General features: G+C 47.1%; 1 protein-coding gene across 2 annotated transcripts in view; it reads right to left on the bottom strand.

Moving 5' to 3' along the window:
• Positions 1–1,230: 1,230 nt before the first annotated feature.
• The window catches only part of EMC8 (ER membrane protein complex subunit 8), a 17,271-nt gene continuing 2,401 nt past the window's right edge, over positions 1,231–16,100 (bottom strand). Inside the window, exons 2-5 of one of the 2 annotated variants that reach the window (XM_006860123.1) lie at positions 9,259–9,335; positions 2,834–2,903; positions 1,939–2,033; positions 1,231–1,390 (exon numbers count right to left, since the gene is read on the bottom strand). In XM_006860123.1, the coding sequence (XP_006860185.1) occupies positions 1,231–1,390; positions 1,939–2,033; positions 2,834–2,903; positions 9,259–9,335 (402 nt within the window). The remainder of the gene's footprint in view (positions 1,391–1,938; positions 2,034–2,833; positions 2,904–9,258; positions 9,336–16,100) is intronic. The other variant, XM_006860124.1, reaches the window with a different exon arrangement.

Raw genomic sequence — 16,100 nt, 5'->3', positions numbered from 1 at the left:
GGGACACAGCACATATTCCAGGAAGTGGGAAAATCTAATAAACCTCAGAAACTAGCCTTTGCCACCAATTAACTTAATCCCAACTGCTTAAACCCCTTGACCCTGAATGGCAGGCTGCCCGAGAGTTCCTGTTTGCCGTAGGATCAGAGTCTCGCAAGGTGAATGCTGGGTTGGTCTTACTTCCTGAAGTAAGCACAGACTCACTACATGTTCAAGTTAAGGTCTTGGAGTGTGGGGACAAGGGTGACCCCTTCTCTTGGTTCCCAGACTTTGGACTCTTTTGATCCTCACTTGAAACGTGAGTCTCAAAAGCCAAGGTTAAGAGGGGTCTGAAGAGAGAGCAGATTTAGTGGGCTAGAGAGGCACATCTGTCTGCAACACCTGAATCTCCCCGATTTGTTGGGCTGGAAAATCTTAGCAAACATTCTAGCTATATAAATGGTAAGACATAGCTTTGAACAACCTGGAGTGGGGGGTGGGGTGTCTAAGTCTTTTCAACACACAAAAAAACACAACTGCGTGGAAGACCTAGATGAGGACCATTTAGGGGATTCTGGTTAAGTCAATCGGGAGCAAGATTGCGATCTGTTTTCTGAAGACCGTGGAAAGTGCGTATCATCACAGCCTGCGTCCAGTTTTCCTCCCTTCTTCCTGGCAGAATGTTTTGGAGCTTTCTCAGTCAGCAGAGAAAGCATTATATTGTGCTCAAATCCAGCTTCCCATTACAAATGAGGCTGGGTATCCCCTGAATTCTGGAGGTTTCTCAGGCAATGGTGGCTTCAGCCCCTCTGTGCACAGCATCACTGCAGCCACGTGTGCCTGACTGTGGCCACCCCGAGAGGCTGCAGCGGCAGTGCACAGGTAACGGGACCAGTACTGCATGTCTGCCCGGGATGGACGACACTGACTCAGCGAGCACAAAAACTCAAACACACTCATTTGAGTATAAGACGCAGATTTTTTTTTTTTTAAAAAGAGTTCAGAGCCTTTAAAAAGTATTTCAGATTATAAAAGGTTAGCTAAAAGGGTTTAATAGGAACAATCTTGGACAAGCAGAAATAGCTTTGATTTGGAAAATTATAGCAACATACGAGTGGGGAGGAGTCCATAGGGAGGCTGGACTGGACCGTCTGGGCTTCTTCTAGAGACGGCTGAGCAGACACTTCTCCACTCTGCCAGTTTTCTTGTAGGTTAAGTGATGTTCTATTTACATAGAAACCACACTTTCTTCTAACACAGGTGGAGAACAGCTTTATTGATTTCTGGGTTTGTCCAGTCATTCCTGATGTCATCCAGGTGGTTGTCGAAGTCCACGAGGGCTTCGTAGGACCGGCTGTCCAGGAGCGAGGCTGAGATCCTCTGGGCCTCAGGCCAGTCTTCACAGTAATCACTACGAGGCCAAAGATGGAGATGTTAATCCGGTCACAGTGCAGGCAGGTGGCTTCTCAACAGAGAAAGACACTGGCCACAGGCAAATGGACATGAAGACAATAATGAGGAGTCGACAAACATCAGGACAGACATAAAAACAGAAAACACAGCCAGGGCGGGAGAGATGCCATTCAAACAGAATCCTGAAAGAGCAGGAGGATGCGGACGCTTGTGGAAAGAAAAATCCAACTACACGGCTAGACGGGGGGTGTAGCTTGGGGAGAGGCTCCCTGGGGCTGGGGTGATAGGACCCAGATGTGACACACAGTTCTTTGTCCTGCTCAGAAGGAAGACTGGTTCCCTGGGGCTGAGGTGACAGGACCCGGAAGTCACATGCAGTCCTCTGTGCTGTTTAGAAGCCCCCAGCCTAGTCCTCGCGGGGAGTGGACGACTACTCACGATTTGAAAGGTCTGTGAACTCCTATGGAGAACACTAACTTAGGTTTGGACAGGCTTTCCTGGGAAAGCAGGGCACCGAGGCAGGAGGCCCGCACACAGAGCACTCACTAGTGTGGGTCTCTGCACCGCCATTTGTTCTCGTGGTGTTCGTACACGTGGATTGTAGGCACAAGGCAGTCCATTGTAAACTTGGTGTTGTCTACCTGAGCAAAGGTAAAGGACACAGAGTTAAGTTCTTACACACTCCCTCCTTCTCACTCTCACAGCAAAGCAAACAGAAATCCTCCTTCCGACATGCCAATGCTCAAATCTGACGGGTGGACTCTCACCAAGACAGTCTGCTATCACAATACATACGGTTATTAGGCGCCGTCTTGTTGATTCTAACTCATAGGGCTCTGTGTGACAGAGCAGAGCTGTTTCCTCAGAAGTCCTGGTGTATGCAGTGCTATAGGATAAGCACTGGACTACAAACTAGGTGGTTCAAACTCACCAGTCGCTCCTTGACAACCCTATACAGGGTCACTGTGAGTCAGATTAGGCTCAGCGGCACTTAACAACCTTTACAGCAGCTCATTGCCAGCTCTCTCTCCTACAGAGTTGCTTAGTGGTTCCACATCACAGACCTTTCAGTTTGAGTGTTTAACTAGAGGGCCACTCTGGCCTGTTCAGGTGTGTGTGTGTGTGTAGCGGGTGTGTGTGCTGAAACGACCTCTTCACTGGCCTCCCAATTCCGGGCTCTTCTCTGGTGGTGACAGTGACAGTCGGTTACAGCACTTGAGTGCTTTCCAGTACTGAAAACAATGGTTTCAAAAAAATACTTTGGTCTGGACTGGGTTAAAGCTGCAGCTGGGGGAAGACTGCAGAAGGCAGCAACAGCCTAATGAGCACACGTTCAGCTGGCCTTCCAGGGAAAGGAGGAGGACTTACAGAACACAGTAAGACTCCATTCGCATTAGCCCTGCACAAAGCGCAACACGCCAAACAGCCCCGGGCGACGTACCATGATGAGAGCCGTGTCACTGAAGCCCTCGGCTATCCTGGAAGCCACCTTTTCAGCAACCTGGTTTGGGCTGCAAAAGAAAAGCCAGTTAGTTTTCCTGCGCCCAAGCTAATGCTATGGAACACTATCTACCCAAGGTAGCCTTGTAAGTGCCACCAGCAGAACCAACAAGCTGCTCTGCTCGCTGCACCTGCAGAGGCTCTCAACAACGCCTGCAGTGACCTATGGGAGGAGCAGGTCCCAACTGGCTCCCCAAGAAGCTGAGTACAGGGAATCTAAGGAGAAAGGCTCTGAGCCAGGTTGCAAAACTGACTCAGTTGTTGTCTATAATGCAACAAAAAAACCTCATAGCTGTGGACAATCAAGGCGCCCTCCAAATCTCTACCACTCCACAGCGCCGGGCCCTCCCCACCAAGTCCAAAGAGCCAGTTACTGAACACTGGTCGCCCCAGTCCTGCCTCACAGCCCACGGCCTTCCACACTAGTCTCCTTGCGGACTTAGCCCATTTCCATTTCCAAATTTGTCCAAGTCATTTTCTTTTTAGGGGGTGAAAAAAAAGTAACTCTTTTCCTCTAGTCACTGTCCAATATTCCTCTTCTTTTTCAACCAAAACTTCCTTTATAAGCTTTCTTGCTCGCTCAAGCTCCATTTTCTACTGTCAGCTTTGTGCAACTTGGTCTCTTCTCCATGCGTCTTCAGATTCAAAATTTCGACGGCCACCTACAATACTCACTGTCCAACTCCTGCCTGCCATCCCTTGAGGCCTATGGCTCCTGTCCCACTCCTCAAGAAGGGCCTAGCTTGCTCCCCTTTGACTCAGTCACCATCCAGTGCCCTGGGGCCTTTCCCTGACACCTGGCCTGTTCAGGTGTGTGTGTGGGCCTAAAACTGCCTCTTCACTGGCCTCCCAATTTTGAGGCTCTTCTCTGGTGGTACAGTAGGTTAAAGGTTAGCCCGCTACCTGAAAGGCCGGCAGTTCAAAGTGACCAGTGTCCATGGGAGGAAGATTTGGTGGGTGGTCCTTCCATAAACATTTACAACCTTGGGAAGCAGGGTCACTAGGAGTTGAATTCATACCTGCGGCATTCTGAGGTATCTCCTTAGACCCTAGCCGCCTCTCCTAGTCTCAGGAGCACTCACCCCTTCCCTGCTCATTCACTGTCTTTTGTCTGGAACACTCCCCCACATGCCAATCTCTGCTCACTGAATTCCTACAAACACACCAGTCTCTCCTTGAAGCCTTGCCTAGTGGCTTGAGAGCAAATCCATTTCCTGCCCGTAAATGCGGACGTGTCTCCATCTATAAGGTGCTAGCTCGCCCCTATTCCTGGGTGTGTGGTTTCATTCCCGTGAACATCATGGTGCCTCCGCAATTACGGTATCGGCTCGGAGGGAGGGACTGAGAAATACTTTGCTTTATGGCATTATTTTCAGTTAAGTCAAAGAACCACACTAAACATTTATAACAAACCTTCTAGTATGATTGAGCTGAAAAGGGAGATTAGCAAAGCTTCATGAAAAACTGTCTTATCTAATTATTTCATTTCTATCATAAAAACTAAGACTTCAGAGTGATGTGCCCACTGTAAGTCTGCAGTAATGTATTCAGAAACCAATGACAGATGCTGGGACTACATCCTCAGCTCCCGAATGAAAGCTCAGTGTGCAGGAGGTGGAAACGGCTCTGCTGGTCTGCAGGGTCATACAGCAGGACTCACATGTGCTGCAGGTACAGAGGGGATACAAGCCATCAGTGTTTGTTGACTGCACCTCTATACCATGTTCTGCTGTTGTGATTTGGACTCAGCGACCCTAAACGACAGAGTTGTTGTTGCTAACCGCTAGCGACCCTAGATAGGGTTTCTGAGAACAGCTGGTGGGCTTGAAATGACGACCCTGTGGTTAAGTCCAGTGCTTACCCTAAGAGACATACGAGGGCTTGTGAAGGACAGAGTATAACTACCCAATAGGTTTTCCAAGGCTTTAACCTTTACAGGGTCAAACTGTTGGTCTTTTACCTACAGAAATGCTGATGGCTTTGGACTGCAGACCTTTCAGCTACCAGATGAATGCTTAACCACTGTACCGAGTCTCTTTGCACTATTTTCCTGTTGTTTTTCTTTAGTGCAGTAGAGTTGGTTCCGACTCACAGCAACCCTGTATAAGGTTGCCAAAGAGTGACTGGTGGGTTTGAACAGCAGCCACCTTGCGCTTCAAACTGAACTTGTGGTCCCAGTGCTTTGTCCTACAGCAACACACCAAGATTACTTTCTAGAGACACAGAGAGAAACAGGTATAGAGCCCTTTGCCAAAGAATCTAATACAGGTACTGTTGTTAATGCTTATGGTGTTCTTGTTGTTGTGAAGTGCTGCTGAGTCGGTTCCGGCCCAGTGTCCCTGTATAGGGTTTCCGAGGAGCAGCTGGTGAGCTTGACCTACCAACCTTGCAGTTCAAACGGCTTTGCAGTTTGGCGCATGAACCCACAGCGCCACCCCAAGACTCCTTGTTAATGCTTATAGGTACCATATTATTTGATGACGTTTATTTGTAAGGGGATCAAGACACCCTTATTAAAAACAAAACAACCGTTTCAGGTGCCCAACATCTCAAATTTCTAATGAATTCTTCTGAAAGAAGTTTAAAGAAGAAGCTGTAGGTACTGATCCCTAGACTATTGGAAAGACTTGCCAATTTTGTTTCTATCTGTTCTTGTGCCTATTATGTACTCGTATTACAATTGATCTCAGGTTAGACAGGGAAACTCCGCACTCGGGTAGTCAGACTGGTACCTGGATTTCCTCTACACCCATGGGGAGAAATCGGCTACAGAAAACGGCAGGTGCCCTGGAGATTGAGACCACCTGGCTCATCTTCCCTTAGCAGTACAAGTGGGCATTTTGTACCTGTAAGTTTCTTATAGAGTATCTACCTCACGCCAGGTCATTTTGACAGGAAACAGACCCATGATATGCTAATTATAAACAAACAGAAGTAAGCATGAAATGCCATAGTAGAAGCTGATTTACTGGCATCAATTCTTCTCCAGTACTCCTTATTTATCATCCAGGTGTCACATACATTAGGAGGCCAACAAAAACAGTATGCCTATTTTCAACTAAGGTGGTTCAGGTGCCCCGTAGTTCGCAATGACATTTCTGCTTTCTAAGGCTTTAAAGCAGTGGTTTGCAGATTCCCATTCCAATTTCAGTACAGTAAGTTGTTTGATTTGACTGCTGCTTCCCTAAAGTGTTCACTGAGGGGTTAAGTAAACGGATACCCTTGACGGCTTCCATCTTCTCTATATTTATCATGGTGATGCTTACTGGTCCAGCTGTAAAGAGAATTTTCTTTACACTGAACTAGAATCCATACTGAAGGCCAGAATGTTGTATCTTTTTCAGTAAGTGCTTCAAATTCTCTTCACTTTCAGCAAGCAAGGTCATGTCATCTGCATACTGTAGGTTGTTATTAATGGTGATGGTGGAGGTGGTTACGGGCAGTGGAGTCGGTTCTGACTGATAGCAACCCTGTAGGGTTTCCAAGGCTATAAATCTTTACAGGAGTAGAAAGTCTCATCTTTCTCCCATGGAGCAGCTGGCAGTTTTGAACTACATTACCAGAGCTCCTCAGTTCTTCTCACAGTCCAGTTCAGCATAGAGATTGAATAAGTATGCTCAAAGGATGCAACCCGGATACACAGCTTTCCTCCTTTTAAACCAGGCAGCATCCCCTGGTTCTGTTCAAACTGCTTCTTTGGGTATGTACACTTTCTGCATAAGTACAATTAAGTGTTCTGAAATTTCAATCCATAAATGATTAAGATCCACACAATCATATGTCTTTGCATAGTCAATAAAACTCAGGTAAGTATCTTTCTGGAATTCTCTGCTTTCAGCCAAGATTCAATGAACATTAGCAATGATATCTCTCATTTCACGTCTGAATCCGGTTTTAATTTCAGGCAGTTTCCTGTTGATATACTGCTGCAGCCATTTAAAAATACTCTTCAGCCAAAGTTTTCTTGCATGTGGTATTATATTATTTAGCAATTTCCATTCTGTTGGATCAGCTTTCTTTAGAATGGGCGTGTGTGTACGCACACACACACAGATCTCTTCACCTTGGTTAGCCAGGTAGCATAGGGAGCAAAGACTTCCATCCAGGGCTGTGTCCATTTGTTCAAACATTTCAATTTATATTCCATCACAACCTGCGATACTCACCAATATCTTCAGTGCAGCCATCAGTTCTTGGTCACAATACCTCGTCAAATGGCTGAAAGTGACTCTCTGTAGTTCACTTGATAGTTACTGTGTTGTTCAATGTCTTATCCGTGTTAGTTGTTAAGTGCCATCGTTGAGCCAGTTCCAACTCATACTAATCTTGTAAAAAGTTTCCAAGGAGCGGCTAGTGGATTTGAACCACCAGCCTTGTGGTTAACACTAGGACTCCTTCAATGTAGCAAAGAGAGGCTTGACTTTCTTCTTCAGTTCTTTCAGCTTCAGAAATGCTGAGTGTGTTCTTCCCTTTTGGTTTTCTTACTCATCTTTGCACATTCCATCACAATACTTTACTTGGTCTTCTCAACTTGCCCTTTGAAATCTTCTGTTCGGTTTCTTGCAAAACCACTTCTTCCATTCACTTTAGCTGCTACTTTACTTTTAAGAGTAAGTTTCCGAGCTTTGTCAGACAGCTACTTTGGTTTTTTTACCTCCCTATCTTTTTAATGACATTTACTTTCTCCAAGCATCCTTGTAGTCATCACAGAATTTGTCTGGTCTCCAGTCATTAGTACTCAATGCATCAAATCTAAAGATAATCTCTACATTAAAGTAAAATATACTTCAGATCATACTTTGGCTCTTGTGGACTTGCTTTAATTTTCTTCAGCTTCAACTTGAACTTGCATATGAGCAACTGATGGTCTTTTCCTCAGTCAATCCCTGGTCTTGTGACTACGCTTGTGTCTGTAGTTTTTTTCTATTAAGTTTAGAGCTTTGTGTCTCCCTTGTTCAGCATAGAGCGTGGCCCATGGCAGGTGGCTTGCAAAGAGGATATGAAGAGTAAAGGGAAGGGACTGACTGAGCCGGCTCTATGCAGACATGTAGAGTCACCTGGACATGGAGGGAGGGGAACCCACCACCAAAGACAGGAGATCCCAACAGAGCGAAGTTAAAAGGAGTTGCCGAGAAGTAGAAGACACAGGCGCTATGCACTGGCAGAGCCACAGCATCCCAAGGTGTCCTCCACACGGCTTCCTGGCAGCAGCATTTGAGCCCAGTTTTCTCTGTCCAGCGTCCCCAACCCTGAAACTAGAAGCAGTCCTTCAAGAACAGAGGCTTGTGGTTCTGAGGCACATTCATTAGGACCAAGACATGTTGTTCCAAGACATGCTACTGAGTCCACTGCTCATCTGTGCTGGGCAAGCAGACAGACTACACTGAAGAGTGCCTCCCAGAACTCCGGACCTGGAGCCAGTCTGTGTCATAGTAACGAGAGGAAGCTCTGTCTGGGCATCCTGAGGTTGGTTCCTGTTTCTGTGGGCAGGACTTCTCCCATCTGTGTTCTGGCCTCTGGGTGGGCCAAAGGAAGGGAGGAAACTAGAGGGAGGAGAGGCAGGCAGGCCGGGCCCTACCTGTGAGGATACGTTATGCTGACTGTGTCTCTCAACTGAGGGTCACTGCTCCTCTCAGGTGGTTTTCTTTACTCAACTCTTTCCTGTCCGGGTCCCTAAGGCTTCAGATAATAACTGCTTTTATCATGAGCTCTAGGTTAGTGCCCCAGCCTCTGAGTTCTCTTGCACACGTGTGTGAACAGCCTCACAGCCTCAACCGACCCTAGCTTGAGTGGGTCTCTGACTGATGCAGACAAAAGGCAGCTCTCAGTGCTGAACATCAACATTAACCACAGGCAGGGAACTCTCTGTACCAAAGGAACCAGGGCCTGATAAAAGGAAATGGCAAACAGTGTCTTTACAGTCTGGGACCCCAAGAACTGCAAATGTAAAAGTTGTTCCATTGGCCCTAAAAGAGAGCAGAGCAGAGCCGAGCTTCTCTCCAAGGCTCTGCCCTACGTCAAGCATGTCTTGAGAACAGCAAGCAAGGCTGAACCGAAGCCAAGATCGCCGGGCCCTGATGTTGCTTTCACTGCACACATTCCCTTCCAGCACAAGGACGGGACGATAGAAAACAGAACCCCTGAGTTAAATATAAATGTTTAGCATTTTTGTTTGGAATTGTCCGCACACAGGCTCCTCACATACTATAAACAAGAATGGAGGGCAAGGAGGGGCTCTGCTCGAGGATTTTGCACTTCGAGCCTATGCAGTTAACTCAGAGCCAGTGCACATCTGAGACCGTCTCCCTCAGCCCTGGGAAGAGTTGAGCAGTTCTGCAGACTGCGGAGGGTTCTAACCGGACATACCTGGCATCCTTTACACGTTCATTAGCTTGATAATAACCAGCGATCACATAGCTATTATCTTTGCACCATGAATCAATCTGAAAGAGGAACAAAAATTGGGGAGAAAAGATGAATGATTTTTACCTAAAATATCAAGTTTCAATAAACACAGGAGAGCCCTCCCTCCAAATGCTGAGACAAGTCCCAATATACTCCCTGGATCCTGTGCACCAGAAGAAAGACTTCAAGAATGAAACAGGTGCTCACTGGAGGAATATACCAAACCAAACTGCTTCCCTTGAGACAGGGCATCTTCTGCTAGACAGGCCCCTCCCTGTAAGCACCAGGAGAGGGTGGGGGTAAGAGTCATGGCTTTTCTCTCCACCTGTACTCAATGGGTGCAGTGCTGTAGGGAGTTGGGAGAAGATGACGATCTCACAAACTTAGAGGTTACATACATCTATCTATATGACTGAAAGGCTGGTTTGAGCCACAAGGTCATTGGTTCAAACTCACCAGCTGCTACTTGGAAACCTTATAGAGGGTCACTACAAGTCGGAAACAACCCAACAGCACTTAACAACATCATAGCTAAGGAGCAGCAGAGCCAGAACGGGAATTGACTCAAATTTTCATAGACTATCATTCAGTACTCCTAGCAACGAAACCCTTCAGTCTGGGATGAGGGGTCAGCAGGCATATAGGTGGGAAGGCAGGTGCAGGGAGGGGTGCATACAGTGAGAATCTGCTTCCTATGGTATGTTTTTAAATGCAAGTATGGGGCACATTTGTGTGTGTGGGTCAGTTTCACAACGTCTTTCATCAGATTTAATTTCCTGAAGATCTATGCCTATTAAAGACAATAAAACTGTTTTGTCATAAGGGAATTTTAATAACAAAGTGTAATAAATTTTAGTTTCAGTCTTCAGAAGGGAACCAAACTGACATCTTGTTCTTCTGCAGCCATACACACACACATCTGTTGTTGTTAAGCACTGTTGAGTTAGTTTCAACCCCTAGCTACCACCCTTGTAGGGGGATTCTGAGGAGTGGCTGGTGAATGTTAACTGCCAACCCTGAGGTTCAAACCGAACTTGAAGCTGAGTGCTTATCTTACGGTAGGTACCACACCAGAACTCTATATGTGTGTATACACCATTTAAAATAGAATCCTATTGAGTTTTGGTATGGGGTTTTTCTGGCTTCTGATATTCGTCTTAATAATGAAACTAAAAGCAGACATTACAAAGCAGTCATAGGCCAAGATTCTTTGGCTCGCTCGAGGATTAAAATGATAATTCTGACCTCCCAAGAATTTACAAATGACCATATTGGGTCAAAACCAGGGCTCAGAGAATCAACTGGAGGGTCTGCTCATCCACTCAAAATATTAAGGTAATGTTTCCCTAAATATTTATAGTGGCTCAAATACTGTAACTGTGCTGCAAATTACTCCCAGACTGCTTATATTTTTTCCTATCTACTCTTAAAGAAAAGAGGTTTCCAATTTTTCTATTGCCGTTTAGAGCAGCACTTTCTCTCATTTTTTTCCTGTCTATGGAATATTAAAGGACACACAGCCCAGCTCTCAAATCCACAGAATGAGCAACTAGCAGAGGCCTCTCAGCCTGGATGCTTCCCAGGAGGAGCAGTCTCGTGTGTCCTCACTGGAGCGGTCCTCAGCTGCAAGTCCAGGCTCTCCAGGGCAGACGGAGTGAGAAGGATCCTGTGACACTGGGGCAACCCAGGTAATCCATGATCACCTCCCACCTCAAGGTAACTCTGTAGGATAAGCACTGGACTGCAGACCACAGGTCAGTGGTTACAGTCCACTAGCTGCTCCGCAGGAGAAAGATGAGGCTTTGTGTTCCCACAAAGATTTAGTCTCGGGAACACTACAGAGGGTCCCTACGCGATGGAACGGACTTGACAGCAATCAAACCATCTTAATCCAGGAGCCATGTTGGCGCAGTGGTTAAGGCACTCAGTGGCTACTGGAAGTCTGGCAGTTCACATTCACGAGCAGTTTCTGAGGGGAAAGACGTGGCAGATTTACAGCCTTGGAAACCCTAAGGGGAAGGTCAGCTCTCAGAGCAGGTCCTGCTAAGAGTATAAGAATCCACTCGAGAGCAGTGGGTGTGGGTTCATTTCATCTGCAAAGTCCCTTTTGCCATTTAAGGAACACATGCATAGGTTCTAGGAATCAGACATGCATGTCGTCTGTTGTAAGGATCATATCACTGTCTTGGCAATGACGATGGTCCTCCCCGTAGCAGGACTTCAAGAGCTTCCTAAGCCAACTCCGAGCTGCCCTTCGGGGCCTTAGACCGGTATTTCAAGACTCATTCTCACCTGCCCTCCTTCTCGGGATGTGAAAGCTGATTCCTCCAACAAAGGGCAAAGCTCCCAGCACACTGGAGCTGGCTCATTCCCAATTAGACTCTGCTTCACCTTCCACCATGTCTGAGGATGGCCGTTCCCGATGGAAAACCCCAAGTGCCCAAGCAAACTTTAGTAGAAAACAATGCTCTACATCAAACTGCCTATGGACTCTCTGAAGAGGATGCCCTGAAAGGGAACAAGGCCGAAGAGCCGAGAATGGAGCGCACGCTTTGGATCTAGGGTCCGAAACTGTGAAGCTCCCGGAAAGACTGATGCCAAGAAAGACAAAGCCTTCGACTGGAGGCGGCACTCTGAATTTGGATTTGTAACCTCCGGATTGTGAGAGAATAAGTTTGTTTGTTAAAACCAAACCAAACCAAAACAAGCTGAATCAAGGCATATAGGGTCTGACTTGGCTTTATAACTGCCTGGGCCTGGCAGGTCTGTCAATTCACCCAACCCACCAGTGGGGAAGAGACCATGCAAGCGCGCTGGAACACTCGCTCACTTCTCCGCAGCTCAGAGGAAGGATTTCCGTGGTACTCTAGAAGGCAGGAACAGGGGTTAGGTGGGAGTGACTTGGGAGAGCAGCTACATGGAAGGAAAAGAGAAACGCTGGGGTGGGACACGTGACTGGTCCGGACAGAGTGCTGCAGCAGCCCCTCATCAATGGTGGATTACACAGAAAAGACAGCTCCCTCCCTCCATCTGAGCTCTACGCTCCCCAAATCCATCCCCATTGTCCTGCCTTGTCACAATGCCCAGGACCTTATCATGCACCTTGTGAAAAACCTAAAGCAACGCTGGGGACTAAACTCTGAAACCTGATGTAAACTTAGCTAATTCTCAGTGTAGATACCGACCAGCTCTAAATTTACTCCCAACATTTCTTTTTCTGTTCAGAGGGAAACAAGGAGAACTTCACTCTGTCCTTTCTGGCTCATTCCACTGCAAAGCTCGAGGAGTAGGACTCAAGGCACTGGCCCCAACGGGCTCACTCCCAATTAGACTGCACAAAGCCAAGAGTTTCTCTCCGAAAACCTGCTAACATCTCTCATGAGCAAGGAGTGGTGCTGTGTATGAATGTGCTGGACTGCAAAGTTGGTTTGAACTGCAAGGTCTGCGAGTCAAGCTCACCAGTTGTTCCTCGGAAACCCTATGCGGGGTCACTATGGTTTGGAACCAAGTCGATGGCACTTAACAACAAATCACCCAGTCTGGGAGTTTACTGGGTACGAGTTGGGCTGCTAACCTCAAGGTCAGCAGTTTGAAACTACCAGCTGTTCTGTGGGAGAAAGAGGAGGCTTTCCGGTCCTGTAAGGATTTACAACTTCAGAAACTCTATACAGGGTCACTGTGAGTCGGAACCGACTCCACAGACCACCACCACCACCACCCAGTATGGAGTCCTGGTTGGCGCTGCAGGATAATGCCCTACACCACAAAGTCAGTGGGTTCAAACTCACCAGCCGCTCCTCAGAAACCCTATATAGAGTGGCTATGAGTCAGAACTGACTCAATGGCACTTAACAACAAAAATTACCCAGTTTAAGGAGCCCCTGGTGGTGTTGAGGGCTAAGTGTTGGGCTGCTAATCACATGGCCAGTGGTTCCAAACCACTAGGCTCTCCTCAGGAGAAAGATGAGGTTGTCTGCTCCCAGACACAGTGGTTTAGGTCCTCCCCCTAGTTAACATGAGTACAATAAGCACAATGTAGGTGAAACAGGGCCCAAGGATAGGCCAGAGATGCTCCTGCTGTTTCGCTGAATCCTCTGTGGAGCCCCACCCCCCTCCCACATGAGACCAAGAAAACTGGGAGAGGAAAGGAGGGCCAAGTGCAGGAGGCAGAACAGAGTGGAGGGTGCTCCCAGGCTATCACATGACCAGTGTGCAGTTAAACAAAGGGTTGACAGCAGTAGGGGGAAGAGTCCAGAAGGAAAAGGCACACCAGGAGGCAGAGCTGAGCAGATTCAGTAAGGAAACCCTGAGGACCAGGCTAACAGGCAGGTCAGAAAGCCCTGGGCAGGGGCAGACTGCAATAAAAAGCCCCTAAAATACCAGGAAGTCAACAAGCAGCAAAGGGACTTAAGGCTTAGAGGATGGGCAGGTGTATGCTAATTTTCCTTCTAACAAGTTGTGGATTTGTGCTATTAGAAATAATTCCCTCACAATCTAGGTAAAGGGCTGTAAGGATAAATAACAGGCATAAGTACTTAATAAAAAAGAAAAGCACAGAGCAATGCAAGGATTTTTTAAAAAACTGAAAATAATAATGAAAAACCTTTCAAAAGAATCTAATGCTTCCCTTTCATGGGCTGCATATATAGTCAGTCTTTCCTACTTAGCAGAAACAATTTCCACACGAAACTCCCGGGTAGAAAAAGGCACAAGAATAAAGTGGCATGGATTTCGATGCTTTATGAAAATTGCCTCTTCTGTGGCTGACACACTAACAAATGCGGGCTCACTATTAAGTTCTCTAGGCTTAATAGAATGGAAATTTCTCATTCCTTTCAGGTTTTAAAGCCACAAAGTCAAAAGAGGAAAAGCTGAACTGTGTGATACCAGAGCCTGCATGGTGTATGCAGTTTCCCAGGAGGCTGCTAATCTATGGGTTGGTGGTGTGAACCTACCCAAAGGTTCTTCCCAGAAAGGCCCAGTGATCTACTTCCGTAAGGATGCCAGCCAAGAAAGTTCATTGGAACTGTTTTACTCTGTAACTCAGGAAGTTCACCATGAACTGGAAGAGGCTGACCCGAAGGCAGCCAACAGCACCAAGACTTTTGGGTGGGCTTAAAACTGAATTTCCTCTAACTTTCCCCTGAAAGTGTAATAATTTGTACCCCACCAGCATCTTTCACCAAGCTAGTCAGCTCTTGAGGATGTGTCATATCGTGGTGAATAGAAGCCAATATTCACAGCTCACAGCCACTGCTCAGCAGGGACACTCTCTTGGTTTCTAATGATGGACTGAATTTATGCAGAGGATCTGCTCCAATACTGAAGGGTTCCCGTGGGGAAAGTACTGAGAGGAGGAAATGGCAGATGGGTTCCAGGCTCTACGCAGGGCCCCGCAAGAGCTAGGACTCCCTCTGGGCATCTTCTCTGCCCAGGTAGGTAGTTTGGGAGGCAACCCTGTTCCCTGGGGCCAGTGCTGTCTTTAAGTTGCCATAGAGCTGGCTCAAACTCAAGGTGACCTCAAGTACAACAGAATGAAACACTGTCACCATCTTCACAATTTGTGGTCTGCTTGAGTCCATTGTCGTGGCCACTGCATATTCTGCGTGCCTTTCAACTCGGGGACTCATCTTCCAGGATTGCGTTACGTTTCCAGTCCTTTCTTTCTAGTTTGGGTCTGGAAGCACCTCAAAATCTGCCCACCATGAGCAACCCTGTTGGTATTTGAAATACCAGTGGCATAATAGCATCTAGCATCACAGTGACATACAAGCCACTAAAATACAATACAGTGACAGATTGGTGGTGGTCTTGGCCAAGCACAGGTGGTAAATGATAATGAAGATATCATAAACTGGGGACAATTCATACACAGGTGCCTGTGTGTGCCCTTAACGATGACTGGTACCACCAGTGCAGAAGGCAGCACACTTCCTTTCCCTGTGGCCACATATCATTAGTCAACAAGCCTCCTGGTTCCCATTGATCCACGTCTTCCTGTATGTCCCCACCGCATTCAGCGCAGTCTTGAACTCCTTGCCCATCTCCAACAACCTCTAGGTTGCAGGCTGGTGAAACCACTCAGAAGACCCATGGACTCATGCAGTTTGCCCTCAGTGACTTCCATTTTCAGCAGAGTGTCATACAAGGTTCTTTGCAACCTGCCTACTGCTTAGCTCTCTACTGCTGCTACCTCCTTCTTTCCACTCTCTCTCTACCCCACCCATCTTTGCAAGTGCTAGTGTTTGCCCCAACCTCACCTGAGTCACTACGGCTGGCCCACTGGGCTGCCTCTTGCTAATGTGTCCCAGAAGATTCCTTCCCTGACTCCTGGATTGGTAAACAGGCTCTCTCTTGGATCCCTTGCTGTGTTTTAGTTAACTCCACACCGGGCACTCAATCTTCAGGATTATACTTGTCGGCATGCTGCAAGTTCAAGTGTTGGATCCACAGCCAAATCACTTTGCCAGTGCAGGCCTGGCACACAGCAGTCATTAAGGGATCATTTGCTGTAGAAACGGATAAGCCTGTGTAGAGCTACCAGTAAGCCTGGTTCCTTGCAAGTCAAAGAATTTCATATATTCAATCCCCTTGATAACAGAATGATTAAGACAATAGAGTACAACAGACACCCACATGTGTTGGTGTCTACTGCACATTTCTTTAAAACGGCTGACTTTGCAAATACTTTCGTGGACTCTTAGTGTGGTGTTGTTGTTGTTGTTAAGTGCCATCGAGTCGGGTCCGACCCATAGCGACCCTGTACAGGGTTTCCAAGGGTGTAAATCTTTACGGGAGTAGAA

The sequence above is a fragment of the Chrysochloris asiatica genome, unplaced genomic scaffold (genome assembly GCF_000296735.1).
Source record: "Chrysochloris asiatica unplaced genomic scaffold, ChrAsi1.0 scaffold00037, whole genome shotgun sequence".
NCBI classification, from domain to species: Eukaryota; Metazoa; Chordata; class Mammalia; order Afrosoricida; family Chrysochloridae; genus Chrysochloris; species Chrysochloris asiatica.
This window is presented reverse-complemented; position numbering and strand designations above follow the sequence as displayed.